Source organism: Ovis aries, chromosome 6, assembly GCF_016772045.2.
Source record: "Ovis aries strain OAR_USU_Benz2616 breed Rambouillet chromosome 6, ARS-UI_Ramb_v3.0, whole genome shotgun sequence".
NCBI classification, from domain to species: Eukaryota; Metazoa; Chordata; class Mammalia; order Artiodactyla; family Bovidae; genus Ovis; species Ovis aries.
This window is the reverse complement of record NC_056059.1, coordinates 85,245,149-85,264,929: the sequence shown is the minus strand read 5'-3', so window position 1 is coordinate 85,264,929 and position 19,781 is coordinate 85,245,149. Positions and strand designations below refer to the sequence as shown.

The following is a 19,781-nucleotide window of genomic DNA, read 5'->3' as shown; positions in this document are numbered from 1 at the left end:
TAGGTAATTCATGTTTTTAGTTGGTAGAATGAAGTCTTATTTTTCCTAGTGCCTTGGAAGTTGAGTTTGTCTAAATATAAATTGACACAAATTTATCTCAAATAAGTGAAACAGTGAAATAAAAATATAAAATGACCCTCAGTCCAGCAAATATTATGCAAACACTTAAATTAGAGGGTAGGGTAAAGCCCATTACTAGTATCAGATACCAGGAAGTCATTTACCACAGACTGAAGTACCTAGGACATCTGCAAGTGACTATCCAACTAACAAAACTTCTTTTTTTAACTTAAAGTCATTAAGAATCTCATAAACTGTCTTGATAAATGAAGACATGTACATTGAGAGTTATACACATATTTGTAGTATAAGTATCCAGTTAGCTTTTAGAAATTGTTTCTGCTTCTGTAGAAACAGATGTATTCCAGATATACTTTATTATCCTATACTATGCTATGTATAGATTTATCAAGAAACAGACACATTCGAATATCGTGGCCAAAACATCCCAAGTTCCTTCACAAAAATTATCTAATATACACACATGACAATAGTCTTATTTGATCAAATATTTGTTGTTGTTTTTCTTTTTACTTTCAGGAAGATCTACTACCTTATCAGAGACAATGGGGAAAGCCGAAATGTGGCTCATTCGAAGCTACTGGGACATTTCATTTCCTCGTCCACTACTACCAAATGTTGAATTTGTTGGAGGGCTCCACTGCAAACCTGCCAAGCCTCTGCCTAAGGTCACCTACTCCTCCTTGCTGTTCTTTGTGAACTTTGTGTTTTCAATAGGAATATTCTGTATTCTTTATTTAGAATGTTTGATTACAGGTAGTCAGATGTGGGAACCTGGATAAAGTGAACTTTCACCTAGAAACTGATGTATTTCTGTATCAGCACATCTATCTGAATTTTATTATCATTACAGAATAAACTAGAGTACATGGAACACTTTGATAATACATCAATTAAATTACAATTTCATTATTCACACATAGAGAAGCATCATTCATTAAAGGACACATATAGTTCTATATAAAAATATATATTTCATACAAATAAAATAATAGTGATATTTTCACCTGGTGATGCCATCCAAACACCTCATCTCACTATAATATGTTACATTATAATTGTATTATAATTATGATAGGATAATGTTGTATATAGCATATTCCAGAAGTGAGTGCTAATATAGGCAAATGGTGTAGGCACAGTTTCTACCACCTGACAGTCCACCTGAAATGACAGAACACAATCAAGTTGTAAAAAATGTTATAAGATGAAAAGACCAGAGTGCTAAAGAAATATTCAGCATGAATCATATAATGTATCTCTGATTCACAGACAATTATGAGATCTGAAGGATGCTCAGGAATAAACAGAGGAATAGGGCAGGGGTGGAAGAAGATATGGACTTCTCTCATAGCTCAGTTGGAAGAAGATATAAAAGAAAGGTAGCTGGAGTAGTAATGACAGTTGCCAAAAAGTCCAAGTTTAGTTTGGATAGGAAAAGGCTGAATAAAGAAGATGATGCTATAGAGGTAAGCTGGAAACAGATAACTGTAAAGATTTGAAACATCTAGTAGGGGCATTGGGAAGAATATTGAAAGGATTAAGAAAGAAAGAGGTGATGGCAGTTGTTTGGTCTCTAAGTTGTGTCCGACTCTTGCCATCACATGGACTACAGACTGCCAGGCTCCTCTGTCCATGGGATTCTCCAAGTGTGAATACTGGAGCGGGTTGCCATTTCCTTCTCCAGAGGATTTTCCCAACCTGGGAATCCAACCCAGGTCTCCTGCATTGCCGGCAGACTCTTTACTGACTGAGCTATGACAAAAACCCTGAGAAAGAGATAGTCATATATTATTAAAAATAAAAAGCAAGATGTCATCACTGGGTTGGATTGTAAATGGTAGAGAGTAGGAAGAGACCATTTAGCAGATTATTGCTAGATATAGACAATAATAAGTGAAAACTAGAGTACAGTATTCACAGAGATATCACATTAACTCATTTTTTCTTTATTTTAAATTAATTTAATTGGAGGATAATTACTTTACATTATTGTGGTGGGTTTTGCCATACATTGACATGAATCAGGATGATTTACTTTAAATAAATTTAAATAAATCTCTAGGTTGGGAATGAAAACATACAGTTATATGTACATTCATTTCTATTGTTGGAAATGGGCATTTATTTTAGCTAGTGCTGTGGTGAAAAGCCTTAAAACTTACAAAAATACTTTAATATTTCATCTTCTTCATCTGATAACCAAAACCTTAAAAATTCCTGACATTAAAAATCTTTATATTAAATGCTGCTGCTGCTAAGTCACTTCAGTCATATCTGACTTTTTGTGACACTATGGACTGTAGCCCACCAGGCTCCTCTGTCCATGGGATTCTCCAGGCAAGAATACTGGCGTAGGCAGCCATTCCCTTCTCCAGGGGATCTTCCCGACCCAGAGATCAAATCCTGGTTTCCTGCACTCCAGGCACATTCTTTACCATCTGAGCCACTAGGAAATGTTAAATTATACTAAATCTGATACAATAAAATATATTAAAGGAGATACAATAAAAATGAGATACAATAAAATATTTACTTGGAAAATAACAAATATAATGAGATCACAGTTTTCTTGAAGATTAAAAAGGCATAAGCTAGGATTACAACTTTTTGGATATATATCATAGTGGATTATTTGATTATAGGAATAGAATAAAGATTAAAATGACAGCACACGTTTTAGCATAATGTCTTCAAAGTCCACCCATATTGTCGAAAATGGCAGGATTTCCTTCTTTCTCGTGGGTGAATAACATTTCATTCTGAGCACATGTGTTTCTGTGTGTGTGTGCATGTCTGTGTGTATCTATGAAACATCTTTAAACAATTCATCCATTGGTGGGCACTTAAGTTTTTTCCCTTAGCTAATTGTGAATAATGCTGCAGTCAACATGGAGCCCATTATCCTCTTCTATATCCTGTTTTTATTTCCTTTGACTGTGTACCCAGAAGTAGAATTGCTGGATCACACAGTAGATCTATCTTTAACTGTTTTAGGAACCTTCAATGTATGTTCCATAAGGGTTAAACCAATTTACATTCCCACTGAGAGTGTACAAGCATTCACTTTTCTCCACATTCTCACAACACTTTTCTCTTCTTGGTTATAGACTTTCTAATAGGGGGGAGGTAATATCTGATTGTGATTTTGAAATACATTTCCCTGATGATTACTGATGTTGAGTATCTTTTCCTATACCTGGTGACCATTTGGAAATCTTCTTTGTAAAGGGTCTATTTTGTTCATCTGCCCATTCTTTACTTGAATTTTGTTGTGTGAGTTGTGCATATATTCTGGATCTTAACCCCTCATTCAATATGTGGTTACAAAACTTTTTTTCCACTCTGTAGATCACATTTTCATCTTGTTGATTATTTCTTTTGCTGTGCAGAAGCTTTTAAGCTTGATGTAGCCCCACTTGTGATTTTTCCCTTTTGTTGTGGTCTTGATGTCCTATACAAAAACATCATTTTCCAGACGAGTGTCAAGGAGTTCCTAACCTTATATTTTCTTTTAGGGATGTTATGGTATCTGGTCTTGTGTTTAAGTCATCGATACATTGATACATTTTGAGCTGTTTTCGTGAGTGGTCTGGTTTTTTGTTTTTTTTCATAGTTTATCCAGTTTTCTCAGAAAACAAAGAAGTGACTAACATTTCCACAATTGGTGTTTTTCTCTCCCTTGTTGCTCCCTTGTTGACTATTAGTTGAACCCTGTATGCTGTTCCATGGTCTATGGGTCTATTTGGGGGCCAGTACACTATTTGAAATATTGTAACTTTGTGGTAAATATGAAATTTCAAGGTGTGATTCTTTGGGCTTTTGGTAATGTCAACATTTTAGCAGTATTAGTCTTCTGGTCCATGTCATATGATGACTTTCCATTTATTTGTGTTTTCTTCTATTTCTACAATTTCTTATAGTTATCACTGTGCAGATCTTTCACTTCACTGATTAAATTTATTTCTAGTTATTTTCTTCCTTTTGATGCTATTGTGAATGGGATAGTTTTTTCCAGATGTTTCATTATTAGTATACAGTAAGGAAACTGAATTCTATATAGTGGGAGTAGGCATCCTTGTTTTGTTTCTGATTAGAGAAAAAGCTTTCAAGTGTTCACTGTTGAGTATAACGTTAGATTTGGGTTTGTAATATATGTTCTTTATTACATTGAGATATGTTCCTTCTGTACCCTATATGTTGAGGGTTATATCATGAAAGAATGTCCTATCTTGTCAAAAGTTTCTTGGACATCTATTGAGATAATCAAGTTATTTTATTGTTCATTCTATTTATCCTTGCATCACAGAGATAAATCTCACATGATCTTACTATATAATTCTTTTTTTTTCAGAGTAATAATCCCTTCATTTTATTTATTTTTTTAAAGTCTTTTACTTTTATTTTTTTTAATTTTTAGTTTTACTTTATTTTACTTTACAATACTGTATTGGTTTTGCCATACATGGACAGGAATCCACCACGGGTGTACATGCGATCCCAAACATGAACCCCCCTCCTACCTCCCTCCCCACAACATCTCTCTGGGTCATCCCCGTGCACCAGCCCCAAGCATGCTGTGTACTGCATTGGACATAGACTGGTGATTTGATTCTTACATGATAGTATACATGTTTCAATGCCATTCTCCCAAACAATCTCACCCTCTCCCTCTCCCTCTGAGTCCAGAAGTCCGCTATAAACATCTGTGTCTTTTTTGCTGTCTTGCATACAGGGTCATCATTGCCATCTTTCTAAATTCCATATATATGCATTAGTATAACTGTATTGGTGTTTTTCTTTCTGGCTTACTTCACTCTGTATAATCGGCTCCAGTTTCATCCATCTCATCAGAACTGATTCAAATGTATTCTTTTAATGTGCTCTTGAATTTGGCTTGTTGATATTTTGTTGAGAATTTTTGCAACAATACTCAATCTGAATATTGACTTTAGTATTATCTTCTTGCAATGTGCTTATCTATTTGGTATCATGATCATGGTGATGACCTTATAGGATGACTTTGGAAATGTTCCTACCCTCCTCTTTAATTTCTAAGATTTTTTGAGGAACTAGCATTAATTATTCTATGATATTTCATAGAATACATCAGTGAAGCCATCAGGCCCTGGGCCTTTTGTGTGTTGATAGGTTTTTGATTACCAATTCAATTTCTTTACTTATTAGGGCTGTTCAGATTTTCTCCATCTTCCTGATTCATTCTTGGTAGGTTCTGTTTTTAAGAAGTTCTCCATTCTTCTCATATATGGATTAATAATTTCTTAGCTTATAATTATTCATGGTAGTCTCAGGATCCTATGTAATTTTTCAGTATTAGTTGGAATGTCTCCATTTCATTTCTAATCTTATTTATTTGAGTCACTTTTATTCTTGATTAGTCTAACTAAAGGTTTTCAGTTTTGTCTATCTTTTTGAAAAAACAGAGGACAAATACTATAAGAAATCACTTGTATATGAAATCTAAAAATACCAAGCTTGTAATAATAGAGAGTAATATGGTAGTTGCCAGGACTGAGAGTTGGAAGAACAGGAGAAAGGTTGTTTAAGGATACAAATTTGCATTTCTTAGAAAATACATACTAGAGATCTAAGGTGCAGAACAGTGAATATGCATACATGCTCAGTCATGTCTGACTCTTCGTGACCCTGTGAACTATAGCAAGCTAGTCTCCTCTGTCAATGGGATTTCCCAGACAGGAATATTGGGGTGGGTTGTCATTCAACATTTGGAATTATTCTAATATAGAAAGTAACTTTTTTTTAATCAGAAAGGATCAGGACCACAAAGCAAAATAATTCAGAAAAAAATCCAGGCAAATACGGATTCACCTGGAGCTTTATTTAGTTAGAACTGAATTACTCAAAAGCTGACCAGACCTGTGCTGCAGAAAGCCCTGGGCACCTTTTCCTCTGTGGAGCAGGTGCTCCCAGGAGGACTCGTTGAAGTCAAGTTGAAGGTCCTTCACTGCAGTTAGACATAACACATCCATCTGTGACATTAATTATGCAAGTTCAGGACAAAGGCATCATATGTAAAGAAACACAGCAATATGGTCTCTCAAATAAGTAACTATACAAGTGTAAATTTGGATTATAAATAGAACTCACAGAACTATTTCATAGAACTTCCAAACTATAATACTTGACTCTTCAAGTCAGTAGTTAGTATTTTAGACAGAGTTTGGAAATTATGACAAAGTCTAAGATGAAGAATAGGATTACAGAGCTGAATGAATGACATAAACTGATTCAGATCATGTATTTTTTTCATATGCTCATAGTCAGGAAAAGAAATATTAATGAATAACTAAATAATTCTCAAAAAGTCTGTCTGGAATAAATAAATGAGTTAGCAGAATTATAATAACAAAGAACCAAAGGGAGTTGAATCTGGCAAGTAACTTCCTTCCAAGAATCTATGTTAGTAATTAACATCAAGACTAATGAAGAGTCTGAGGATAATACAGTTTAATAGTATCTCCTTGTCACTACTAGTACTGGCTCTATCTTATTTCCTGCTTATACAGAAACACATTTGCACAAATATATATAATGGAAGAAATTGACCTCATATCACCCGTTCCTTCCCCAGGATCTCAAGGATAAAAAATGTTTTAAAAAAATATAAAAAATAATATAAAGTCCCTCAAAAAATTTTTAATGATTTTATACTGTGAAATATTTATTAGTACAACTGGCCAAAGTCCAAGATGTGAAGTTAATATGTTCAAGAGAATTGGGAGAGTGGGGTGGGTGAGGGAGGGAAATCACTCTATTAGCTAACTGTATAGTATGTGATAAGAGTAATGTGTACTTTCTAATATAAAACCTGTCTACACATAGAGCTCAGCAATTCCTTTTCTGGATTTATATTCAAAATAATTGAAATTAGGATCCCAATGAGATATCTGTACAACATATTCATGAAAGCTCTATTCACAGGAGCCAAGAGGTTTAAGCAACCGAAATGTCCATCAACAGAGGAAGCAATAAACAAATATCATATATACAAACAATGTAACATTACTCACCTTTAAAAGGAAATTCTGACACATGTCACAACATGAATGAACCTTACATTAAGTGAAAATAACTAGTCAGAAAAAGACAAATACTCTACAATTCAACTTATAAGAAGTATCCAGACTGATCTCATTTGTAGAAACAAAGTAGAATGAAACTTGCCAAAGGCTAGAGAAAGAGGAAAGTAGAGTTTCGTAATGGTCGTAGAGTTTCGTAATGGTCATAGACTTCCAGTTTTGTCCGATGAAAAAGATCTGGAGATTGGTTGCACAATGTGAGTATACTTAACACTACTATACTATACACTTAGGAACAATTAAGAAAGTAAATTTTATGCCATGTGTATCTTACCACAATAGTTTTGTAAGAAATCTCTAATCTCGAGACAATTTCTGATTTTTTCTCTTTTTTGCTTGCAGCAATCCCTTCAATAATGTATGCTAAGTTGCTGCTGTTTTGTGATGGGGCAAATTCTTTTTTCACAGGAAATGGAAGAGTTTGTGCAGAGCTCTGGCGAAAATGGAATTGTGGTGTTTTCTTTGGGGTCAATGGTCAGTAACATGTCAGAAGACAGAGCCGAGGTGATTGCATCAGCCTTCGCTCAAATTCCACAAAAGGTAGATACAATACCTTAATCATGGACAACTCTTTAATAAGTCTGTGAAACTCTGTAAAGAGATGATTTTAGACATTTCCTATCACTTTGTCACTTGTTCCTTTTCTTTGAAGGACTTCTGAGCACACAACACACATACAGATGCTCTCGGGAGTTAAATTTTAACAATAAATGTAGTCATGCAATAGTGATTCCAGTCAAACAATTCCACTTTTCATTGTTTTTGGAAGTAGGGCTTAATAATTTGTAAGTTAAGAGAACATACTTCTTCAGCAGCACTAATTAACATTATTTTAAAAATATGCTGATATTGCTTAGTCATTAAGTCGTCTGAATCATTGCAATCCCATGGACTACAGCATGCTGGGCTCCCCTGTCCTTCACTATTACCCAGGGTTTGCCACGATTCATGTCCATTGATTTAGTGATGCTATCTAACCATGTCATCCTCTGCCAGCCCTTCTCCTTTTGCCTTCAACCTTTCCCAGATCAAGATCTTTCCAAACAGTTACCAGGTGGCCAGAGTATTGGAGCTTCCGCATCAGTACTTCCAATGAATATTCAAGATTGGTTTCCTTTAGGAATGACTGGTTTGATGTCCTTGCAGTCCAAGGGAATCTCAAGAATCTTCTCCAGCACCACAATTCAAAAGCATTACTCTTTAGCGCTTAACCTTTTTTAAGGACTTCTTGGGTGGCTCAGATGGTAAAGCGTATGCCTACAATGCAGGAGACCTGGGTTCGACCCCCTGGGTCAGGAAGATCCTCTGGAGAAGGAAATGGCAACCCACTCCAGTACTCTTGCCTGGAAAATCCCATGGATACAGGAGCCTGGTAGACCACAGTCTGTGGGGCCGCAAAGAGTAGGATATGACTGAGTGACTTCACCTTATCTTACCTTACCTAACCTTCTTTACTATCCAACTCTCATGTCCATACATGATTACTGGAAAAAAATATAGCTTTGATTATATGGACCTCTTTTGGCAGAATGATGTCTCTGCTTTTAATATTCTGTCTAGATTTGTCATAGCTTTTCTTTCAAGAAGCAAGTGTCTTTTCATTTCATGGCTACAGTCACCATCCACAATGCTTTTGGAGCCCAAGAAAATAAAATATGTCACAGCTTCCACATTTTCCCCATATATTTGCCATGAAGTGATGGGACCAGATGTCATGAACGTATTGTCTTGAATGTTGAGTTTTAAGACAGCTTTTTCACTTTCCTCTTTCACCCACATCAAGAGTCTCTTTCAGTTCAGATCAGTCACTCAATTGTGTCTGACTCTTTGTGACCCCATGAATTGCAGCACGCCAGGCCTCCCTGTCCATCACCAACTCCCAGAGTTCACTAAAACTCATGTCCCTGGAGCCGGTGATATCATCCAGCCATCTCATCCTCTGTCGTCCCCTTCTCCTCCTGCACCCAATCCCTCCCAGCATCAGAGTCTTTTCCAATGAGTCAACTCTTCGCATGAGGTGGCCAAGGTACTGGAGTTTCAGCTATAGCATCACTCCTTCCAATGAACGTCCAGGGCTGATCTCCTTCAGAATGGACGGGTTGGCTCTCCTTGCAGTCCAAGGGACTCTCTAGGGTCTTCTCCATCACCACAGTTCAAAAGCATCAATTCTTCGGGGCTCAGCCTTCTTCACAGTCCAACTCTCACATCCATACATGACTACTGGAAAACCATAGCCTTGACTAGATGGACCTTTGTTGGCAAAGTAATGTCTCTGCTTTTGAATATGCTGTCTAGGTTGGTCATAACTTTCCTTCCAAGGAGTAAGCGTCTTTTAATGTCATGGCTGCAGTCACCATCTGTAGTGATTTTGGAGCTCAAAAAAATAAAGTCTGACACTGTTTCCACTGTTTCCCCATCTATTTCCCATGAAGTGATGGGACCAGATGCCATGATCTTCGTTTTCTGAATGTTGAGCTTGAAGCCAACTTTTTCACTCTCCACTTTCACTTCATCAAGAGGCTTTTAGTTCCTCTTCACTTTCTGCCATATGGGTGATGTCCTCTACATATCTGAGGTTATTGATATTTCTCCCAGCAAGCTCGATTCCAGCTTGTGAGTCACTGAGCCCAGTATTTTACATGAGGCACTGTGCATATGTAAGTTAAGTAAGCAGAGTGACAATACACAGCTTTTGTGTACTCCTTTCCCGATTTGAACAAGTCTGTTGTTTCATGTCTGGTTCTAACTGTTGCTTCTTCACCTGCATACAAGTTTCTCAGGAGACAGTTAAGGTGGTCTGGTATTCCCAGCTCTTTAAGAATTTTCCACAGTTTGTTGGGATCCATACAGTCAAAGGTTAACATAGTCAGTGAAGCAGAAGTAGATGTTTTTCTGGAATTCTCTTGCTTTGTCTATGATCTAATGAATGATGGCAATTTGATCTGTGGTTCCTCTGCCTTTTCTAAACCCAGATTGCACATCTGGAAGTTCTTGGTTCATGTTCTGCTCAGGCCGAGATAAATGATTTTTGAGTATTACCTTGCTAGCATGTGAAAGGAACATAATTTTACAGTACTTTGAACATTCTTTGGCATTACCCATCCTTGGGTTTGGAATGAAAACTGACCTTTTCCAGTCCTGAGGCCACTGTTATGTTTTCCAAATTTGCTGACATATTGAGAGCAGTACTTCAACGGTATCATCTTTTAGGATTTGAAATATTTCAGCTGAAATTCCACTAGCTTTCTTCTCAGTGATACTTCCTAGGGTCCCAATTTCTTCACACTCCAAGATGTGTGGCTCTAGATGAGTGACCACACCATCATGGTTATCCAGGTTACTAAGACCTCTTTTGTATAGTTCTTCTGTGTATTGTTGCCACCTCTTCTTAATATCTTCTGCTTCTGTTAGGTCCATACCATTTCTGTCCTTTATTGTGCCCATCTTTGCATGAAATAATCCCTTGGGATCTCTAATTTACTTGAAGAGATCTCTAGTCTTTCACATCCCATTGATTTCTCTATTTCTTTGCATTGTTCATTGAAGTCCTTCTTACCTCTCCTATCTATCCTCTGCAATTCTGCATTCAGTTGAGTATATCTTTCTTTTCCTTTCCCCCTTGGCTTTCACTCCCTTTCTTTTCTCAACTATTTATAAAGCCTCCTCAGATAACCATTTTGCCTTCTGGCATTTCCTTTTCTTTGGGATGGTTTCAATCGCTGCCTCCTGTACAATGTTACACTCCTCTATCCACAGTTCTTCAGGCACTCTGTATATCAGATATAATCCCTTGAATCTATTCATCACCTCCACTGTGTAATTATATGGGATTTGATTTCTGTCATACCTGAATAGCTTAGTGGTTTTCCCCGCTTTCAATTTAAGTCTTTCTTCAATTCAAATCTGAATTTTGCACTCAGGTGCTCATGATCTGAACCACAGTCACTCCAGGTCTTGTTTTGCTGACTGTATAGAGCGTCTATCATTGGCTGTAAAGAATATAATTAATCTGATTTCAGTATTGACCATCTGGTGATGTCCATGTATAGAGTCATCAGTTGTTGGAAAAAGATGTTTACTATGACCAGTGTGTTCTCTTAACTAAAGTCTGTTAGCTTTTGCCTGCTTCTTTTAGTACTACAAGGCCAAACTTGCCTCTTATCCTAGGTGTCTCTTGACTTCTTACTTTACATTTCTATCCCCATGATGAAAAGACTTCTTCTTCTTCTGTTTTTTTTTTTTTTTTTTTTTTTTTTTACTGTTAATTCTAGAAGGTCTTGTAGGTCTTGCTGAAATCAATCAACTTCAGCTTCTTCAGCATTAGTGGTTAGGGCACAGACTTGGATTGCTGTGATGTTGAATGGTTTACCTTGGAAATGAACCAAGATCATTCTGTGGTTTTTGAGATTGCACCCAAGCACTGCATTTCAGACCTTTTTGTTAACTGTGAGGCTACTCCATTTCTTCTAAGGGATTCTTAACCACAGTAGTAGATATAATGGTCATCTGAATTAAATTCATTGAACTTGACCATTTTAGTTCATGGATTCCTAAGATGTTGATATTTACTCTTGCCATATCCTGCTTGACCATGTCCACCTACCTTGATTTCATTGGCCTCACATTCCAGGATCCTATGTTATTTACAGCATCAGACTTTCACCACCAGACACATCCACAACTAAGCATCATTTCTTCATTGGCCCAGTCACTTCATTCTTTCTGGAACTATTAGTAATTGCCCTCCACTCTTCCTCAACAGCATATTGGACACCTTCTGACCTGGAGAACTCATCTTCCAGTGTCATATATTTTGTCTTTCCATACTGTTCATGTGGTTCTTATGGCACAAATACTGGAGTAGTTGTCCATTCCCTCCTCCATTGGACCACAGTTTGTCAGAACACTCCGCTATGACCCATCTGCGCTTGGGTAGCCGTGCAGAGCATGGCTCATAGCTTCATTGAGTTACACAAGCCACTTTACCATGACAAGGCTGTGATCTATGAAGGGGATTAATAAATTATAAATAAGCCAAAATATTTATCTTAGGTGATTGACTGCATACGTTTTCTTCTTTGTAATCAAAACGTGTAAAATTCTAATAAAATAATTTCCCATTTTAACTACTTGATATAAGTAAACTCTTTTATAGCAGTCAAAAATAAATCAGTGAATATTGACTTTTGAAAATGAGCACTAGCATATAAAGAAAGCAAATGAATATGTAGCTTATGTGCAATCTGCCAGTGACTTTTTGTATTAGAAATAAAACCACCTATCCATGAAAGAAAAGCTATGACTAGTCTAGACAGTGCATTAAAAAGCAAAGACAGCACTTTCCTGGACAAGTCTATATAGTCAAAGCTATGGTTTTTCAGTAGTCATGTATGGATGTGAGAGTTGGACCATAAAGAAGGCTGAGTGCCAAAAAATTCATGCTTTTGAATTGTGGTGTTGGAGAAGACTCTTGAGAGTCCCCTGGACAGCAGGATCTAACTGGTCATTCCTAAGTTAATTAACTTTGAATATTCATTGGAAGGACTGATGCTAGAGCTGAAGCTCCAATACCTTTGGCCACCTGATGCAAAGAGATGACTCATTGAAAAAGACCTTGATGCTGAGAAAGATTAAGGGCAGGAGGGAAAGGGAGTGACAGAGGATGTGTTGCTTGGATAGCAACACCGAATCAATGGATATGAATATGAGCAACTTCTGAGAGATAGTGAAGGACAGGGAAGCCGAGCATGCTGCACTCCATGGCGTGCAAAGAGTTGGACACAACTTAGTGACTGTAAAGCAACAACAAAGCAGTTTTTTTTTTTAATATTTGAATTGTTCATTGAAAATCTCACTGTCTCTGCCATCATGTGAACATAATTAATACATCAAACGTAGGTATTCCTATTTATGTCTTTGTATTACTAGTTACCATTACTTAATATCTCTTCATTTCCTTACATGTCATCTGGAAGGCATGTAATTATATGTATCTTAGTCAATTTAGAAAGTATTAGTATAACTTTGAAGTTCAACTCATAAAATAAAGTATTTCCTTTACTTTTAACAGGTGCTATGGAGATATGATGGCAAAAAACCAGATAACTTAGGACCCAACACCCGGTTGTATAAATGGCTTCCCCAGAATGACCTTCTTGGTGAGACTTGTCACAACAAATAATGAAAACATGAGTAACAGCTGAGCAGAGTGAGAGTGCTTCAACAGGAAACACACTTACAAAGCAATTATTAAAACACTGAAAAGGAAAACTTGACTACTTTATTATAATTTTCTTTGCTATGAGAAAAAAAGGAGAACACATAATAGTTGTCAGTTTATTCTACATAGTCACATCCCTCACGGCCAGAATCTTTACTTCAGCTGTAATTACTTCTCACAGTGAACTTTTCAATAATTTCCTGGATTGTTGTTCTGTCTCTGAATTCTTTTCTTATACTTATCATTTCCATTCTGTAGAGGTATGTTAAATGCTACTAAAAAGAAGAACTCTTCTGCCATTACCAATGACTCTCAATTTCCTATTTAAAAAAATGCACAATCATTTTTGTGAAGCAATAACACACTTCATGATAAAATTTAGCTTTTCCTTCCTCTGGTTCCAGTGCCACTACCATTATCCTTCTTTTCCCCTGACACCATTCCTATCAAACTAAATGACTTCACTATATCTTTAGGTGAATAAATTCTGGCATGCCCTCCTCTTTCTTTGCACATGTGGTTTCTTTCACCCAGAATGGTCTTTCAAGTTGTTCACCTGCCAATCCTGGATTCATTTGTGATGTTCAAGTGACTCAGCTCTTCTTTCACAAAATCTTCATTTACCCCTTCAGCAGACATAGCTGTTTCTTCTCTGAGTTCTGAAAGCAAGTTAAAAGCACTTTCAATATACATAATAATGTTATCTAAAAGATACTGCTTCTTCCAGTGCCTTATAATACCCATTTCTCATTTTACTCTGGTATAATTAATAATCTTCCTGAAATTCACTCAATCCTAGGCCATCCAAAAACGAAAGCCTTTATAACTCATGGTGGAAGCAATGGTGTTTATGAGGCCATCTATCATGGGATCCCTATGGTGGGCACTCCTTTGTTTGCTGATCAAGCTGATAACATCGCTCGAATGAAATCCAAGGGAACAGCTGTCAGGTTGGACTTGGAAACAATGTCAACAAGAGATTTGCTCGATGCACTGAAGGAAGTCATTAATAATCCTTCGTGAGTATATATATATATATATATTTTTTTTTTTTTTCTTTACTAGCCAATCTTTCTAGGGAAGTTCGCATCTGAAGGCGAGGGAGGCAGCCATGAGTCTCCACATAAGCACAATGAGGTGTAAGATTTGCTCAATGTTTTGAAAACAGACAAAAATAACGGGTTGTGAATGTCACATTAAGTTTTTTTCATGGTTTTATGGAAAAGGTTTGTCAGCGTTTTAAAGATAGTGGAGAAATTTTGAAAACTAAATCATTAGAATGAGAAGAACCATTGAAATTCTAATGGATTAAGAAGCATTGAGAACAAAGTTATTGTAGGCAACCATGAACAATATGGATACTCATCTGCCCACTTTACTCTTTCAGCATATGAACTTGTCAAATGTTTTTTTTTTTTAATTTTTTATTTTTACTTTATTTTACTTTACAATACTGTATTGGTTTTGCCATACATTGACATGAATCCACCACGGGTGTACATGCGTTCCGAAACATGAACCCCCCTCCCACCTCCCTCCCCAGAACATCTCTCTAGGTCATCACCATGCACCAGCCCCAAGCATGCTGTATCCTGCTTTGGACATAGACTGGCGATTCGATTCTTACATGACAGTACACATGTTACAATGCCATTCTCCCAAATCATCCCACCCTCTCCCTCTCCCTCTGAGTCCAAAAGTCTGTTATACACATCTGTGTCTTTTTTCCTGTCTTGCATACAGGGTCGTCATTGCCATCTTCCTAAATTCCATATATATGTGTTAGTATACTGTACTGGTGTTTTTCTTTCTGGCTTACTTCACTCTGTATAATCGGCTCCAGTTTCATCCATCTCATCAGAACTGATTCAAATGTATTCTTTTTAATGGCTCAGTAATACTCCATTGTGTATATGTACCCCAGCTTTCTTATCCATTCATCTGCTGATGGACATCTAGGTTGTTTCCATGTCCTGGCTATTATAAACAGTGCTGCGATGAACATTGGGGTACATGTGTCTCTTTCAATTCTGGTTTCCTCGGTGTGTATGCCCAGCAGTGGGAGTGCTGGGTCATAAGGCAGTTCCATTTGCAATTTTTTAAGGAATCTCCACACTGTTCTCCATAGTGGCTGTACTAGTTTGCATTCCCACCAACAGTGTGGGAGGGTTCCCTTTTCTCCACACCCTCTCCAGCATTTATTGTTTGCAGATTTTTGGATCCCAGACATCCTGACTGGTGTGAAGTCGAACCTCATTGTGGTTTTGATTTGCACTTCTCTAATAATGAGTGATGTTGAGCATCTTTTCATGTGTTTGTTAGCCATCCGTATGTCTTCTTTGGAGAAATGTCTATTTAGTTCTTTGGCCCATTTTTTGATTGGGTCGTTTATTTTTCTGGAATTGAGCTGCATAAGTTGCTTGTATATTTTTGAGATTAGTTGTTTGCCAGTTGCTTCATTTGCTATTATTTTCTCCCATTCAGAAGGCTGTCTTTTCACCTTGCTTATATTTTCCTTTGTTGTGCAGAAGCTTTTAATTTTAATTAGATCCCATTTGTTTATTTTTGCTTTTATTTCCAGTATTCTGGGAGGTGGATCATAGGGGATTCTGCTATGATTTATGTCGGAGAGTGTTTTGCCTATATTCTCCTCTAGGAGTTTTATAGTTTCTGGTCTTACATTCAGATCTTTAATCCATTTTGAGTTTATTTTTGTGTGTGGTGTTAGAAAGTGATCTAGTTTCATTCTTTTACAAGTGGTTGACCAGTATTCCCAGCACCACTTATTAAAGAAATTGTCTTTACTCCACTGTATATTCTTGCCTCCTTTGTCAAAGATAAGGTGTCCATATGTGTGTGGATTTATCTCTGGACTTTCTATTTTGTTCCATTGATCTGTATTTCTGTCTTTGTGCCAGTACCATACTGTCTTGATGACTGTGGCTTTGTAGTAGAGCCTGAAGTCAGGCAAGTTGATTCCTCCAGTTCCATTCTTTCTCAGGATTGCTTTGGCTGTTCGAGGTTTTTTGTATTTCCATACAAATCTTGAAATGATTTGTTCTAGTTCTGTGAAAAATATGGCTGGTAGCTTGATAGGGATTGCATTGAGTTTGTAAATTGCTTTGGGTAGTATGCTCATTTTCACTATATTGATTCTTCCACTCTATGAACATGGTATATTTCTCCATCTATTAGTGTCCTGTTTGATTTCTTTCATCAGTGTTTTATAGTTTTCTATATATAGGTCTTTAGTTTCTTTAGGTAGATATATTCCTAAGTATTTTATTCTTTTCATTGAAATGGTGAATGGAATGTTTCCTTACTTTCTTTTTCTACTTTCTCATTATTAGTGTATAGGAATGCAAGGGATTTCTATGTGTTGATTTTATATCCTGCAACTTTACTATATTCATTGATGAGCTCTAGTAATTTTCTGGTGGAGTCTTTAGGGTTTTCTATGTAGAGGATCATGTCATCTGCAAACGGTGAAAGTTTTACTTCCTCTTTTCCAGTTCGGATTCCTTTCATTTCTTTTTCTGCTCTGATTGCTGTGGCCAACACTTCCAGAACTATGTTGAATAGTAGCGGTCAAAGTGGGCACACTTGTCTTGTTCCTGACTTTAGGGGAAATGCTTCCAATTTTTCACCATTGAGGATAATGTTTGCTGTGGGTTTGTCATAGATAGCTTTTATTATGTTGAGGTATGTTCCTTCTATTCCTGCTTTCTGGAGAGTTTTTATCATAAATGGATGTTGAATTTTGTCAAAGGCCTTCTCTGCATCTATTGAGATAATCATATGGCTTTTATTTTCAATTTGTTAATGTGGTGAATTACATTGATTGATTTGTGGATACTGAAGAATTCTTGCATCCCTGGGATAAAGCGTACTTGGTCATGGTGTATGATCTTTTTAATGTGTTGTTGGATTCTGATTGCTAGAATTTTGTTGAGGATTTTTGCATCTATGTTCGTCAGTGATATTGGCCTGTAGTTTTCTTTTTTTGTAGTATCTTTGTCAGGTTTTGGTATTAGGGTGATGGTGGCCTCATAGAATGAGTTTGGAAGTTTACCTTCCTCTACAATTTTCTGGAAGAGTTGGAGTAGGATAGGTGTTAGCTCTTCTTGAAATTTTTGGTAGAATTCAGCTGTGAAGCCGTCTGGACCTGGGCTTTTGTTTGCTGGAAGATTTCTGATTACAGTTTCAATTTCCGTGCTTGTGATGGGTCTGTTAAGATTTTCTATTTCTTTCTGGTTCAGTTTTGGAAAATTGTACTTTTCTAAGAATTTGTCCATTTCTTCTACGTTGTCCATTTTATTGGCATATAACTGCTGATAGTAGTCTCTTATGATCCTTTGTATTTCTGTTGTCTGTTGTGATCTCTCCATTTTCATTTCTAATTTTATTGATTTGATTTTTCTCTCTTTGCTTCTTGATGAGTCTGGCTAATGGTTTGTCAATTTTATTTATCCTTTCAAAGAACCAGCTTTTTGATTGGCTTTGTTGATTTTTGCTATGGTCTCTTTTGTTTCTTTTGCATTTATTTCTGCCCTAATTTTTAAGATTTCTTTCCTTCTACTAACTCTGGGGTTCTCCAATTCTTCCTTTTCTAGTTGCTTTAGGTGTAGAGTTAGGTTATTTATTTGATTTTTTTCTTGTTTCTTGAGGTATGCCTGTATTGCTATGAACTTTCCTCTTAGCACTGCTTTTACAGTGTCCCACAGGTTTTGGGTTGTTGTGTTTTCATTTTCATTAATTTCTATGCATATTTTAATTTCTTTTTTGATTTCTTCTGTGATTTGTTGGTTATTCAGAAGTGTGTTGTTCAACCTCCATATGTTAGAATTTTTAATAGTTTTTCTGCTGTAATTGAGATCTAATCTTAATGCATTATGGTCAGAAAAGATGCTTGGAATGATTTCGATTTTTTTGAATTTTTCAAGTTTAGATTTATGGCCCAGGATGTGATCTATCCTGGAGAATGTTCCATGAGCACTTGAGTAAAAGGTGAAATTCATTGTTTTGGGGTGAAATGTCTTTAGATATCAATTAGGTCTAACTGGTCTAATGTATCATTTAAAGTTTGTGTTTCTTTGTTAATTTTCTGTTTAGTTTATCTGTCCATAGGTGTGAGTGGGATATTAAAGTCTCCCACTATTATTGTGTTATTGTTGATTTCCCCTTTCATACTTGTTAGCGTTTGTCTTACATACTGCGGTGCTCCTATATTGGGTGCATATATATTTACAATTGTTATATCTTCTTCTTGGATTGATCCTTTGATCATTATGTAGTGGCCTTCTTTGTCTCTTTTCACAGCCTTTGTTTTAAAGTCTATTTTATCGGATATGAGTATTGCCACTCCTGCTTTCTTTTGGTCTCTATTTGCATGGTACACCTTTTTCCAGCCCTTCACTTTCAGTCTGTATGTGTCCCTTGTTTTGAGGTGGGTCTCTTGTAAGCAGCATATAGAGGGGTCTTGTTTTTGTATCCATTCGGCCAGTCTTTGCCATTTGGTTGGGACATTGAACCCATTTACGTTTAAGGTAATTATTGATAAGTATGATCCCGTTACCATTTACTTTATTGTTTTGGGTTCAGGTTTATACACCCTTTTTGTGTTTCCTGTCTAGAGAATATCCTTTAGAATTTGTTGGAGAGCTGGTTTGGTGGTGCTGAATTCTCTCAGCTTTTGCTTGTCTGTAAAGCTTCTGATTTCTCCTTCGTATTTGAATGAGATCCTTGCTGGGTACAGTAATCTGGGCTGTAGGTTATTTTCTTTCATCACTTTAAGTATGTCTTGCCATTCCCTCCTGGCCTGAAGAGTTTCTATTGAAAAATCAGCTGTTATCCTTATGGGAATCCCCTTGTGTGTTATTAATTGTTTTTCCCTTGCTGCTTTTAATATTTATTCTTTGTGTTTGATCTTTGTTAATTTGATTAATATGTGTCCTGGGGTGTTTCGCCTTGGGTTTATCCTATTTGGAACTCTCTGGGTTTCTTGGACTTGGGTGATTATTTCCTTCCCCATTTTAGGGAAGTTTTCAACTATTATCTCCTCAAGGATTTTCTCATGGTCTTTCTTTTTGTCTTCTTCTTCTGGAACTCCTATAATTCGAATGTTGGAGCATTTCATATTGTCCTGGAGGTCTCTGAGATTGTCCTCGTTTCTTTTCATTCATTTTTCTTGTTTCCTCTCTGATTCATTTATTTCTACCATTCTATCTTCTATTTCACTAATCCTATCTTCTGCCTCCGTTATTCTGCTATTTGTTGCCTCCAGAGTGTTTCTGATCTCGTTTATTGCATTATTCATTATATATTGACTCTTTTTTATTTCTTCTAGGTCCTTGTAAAAC

At 36.5% G+C, this 19,781-nt stretch overlaps 1 protein-coding gene across 3 annotated transcripts in view; it reads left to right on the top strand.

The window, feature by feature from the left end:
- The window catches only part of LOC114112219 (UDP-glucuronosyltransferase 2B18-like), a 30,757-nt gene that overhangs the window by 5,080 nt on the left and 5,896 nt on the right, over window positions 1–19,781 (top strand). For all 3 annotated transcript variants that reach the window (XM_060417158.1, XM_042251473.2, XM_042251474.1), the window contains 4 exons: window positions 601–749; window positions 7,611–7,742; window positions 13,273–13,360; window positions 14,222–14,441. In XM_060417158.1, coding sequence (XP_060273141.1) covers window positions 627–749; window positions 7,611–7,742; window positions 13,273–13,360; window positions 14,222–14,441 — 563 coding nt within the window. In that variant the 5' untranslated portion in view covers window positions 601–626. The remainder of the gene's footprint in view (window positions 1–600; window positions 750–7,610; window positions 7,743–13,272; window positions 13,361–14,221; window positions 14,442–19,781) is intronic.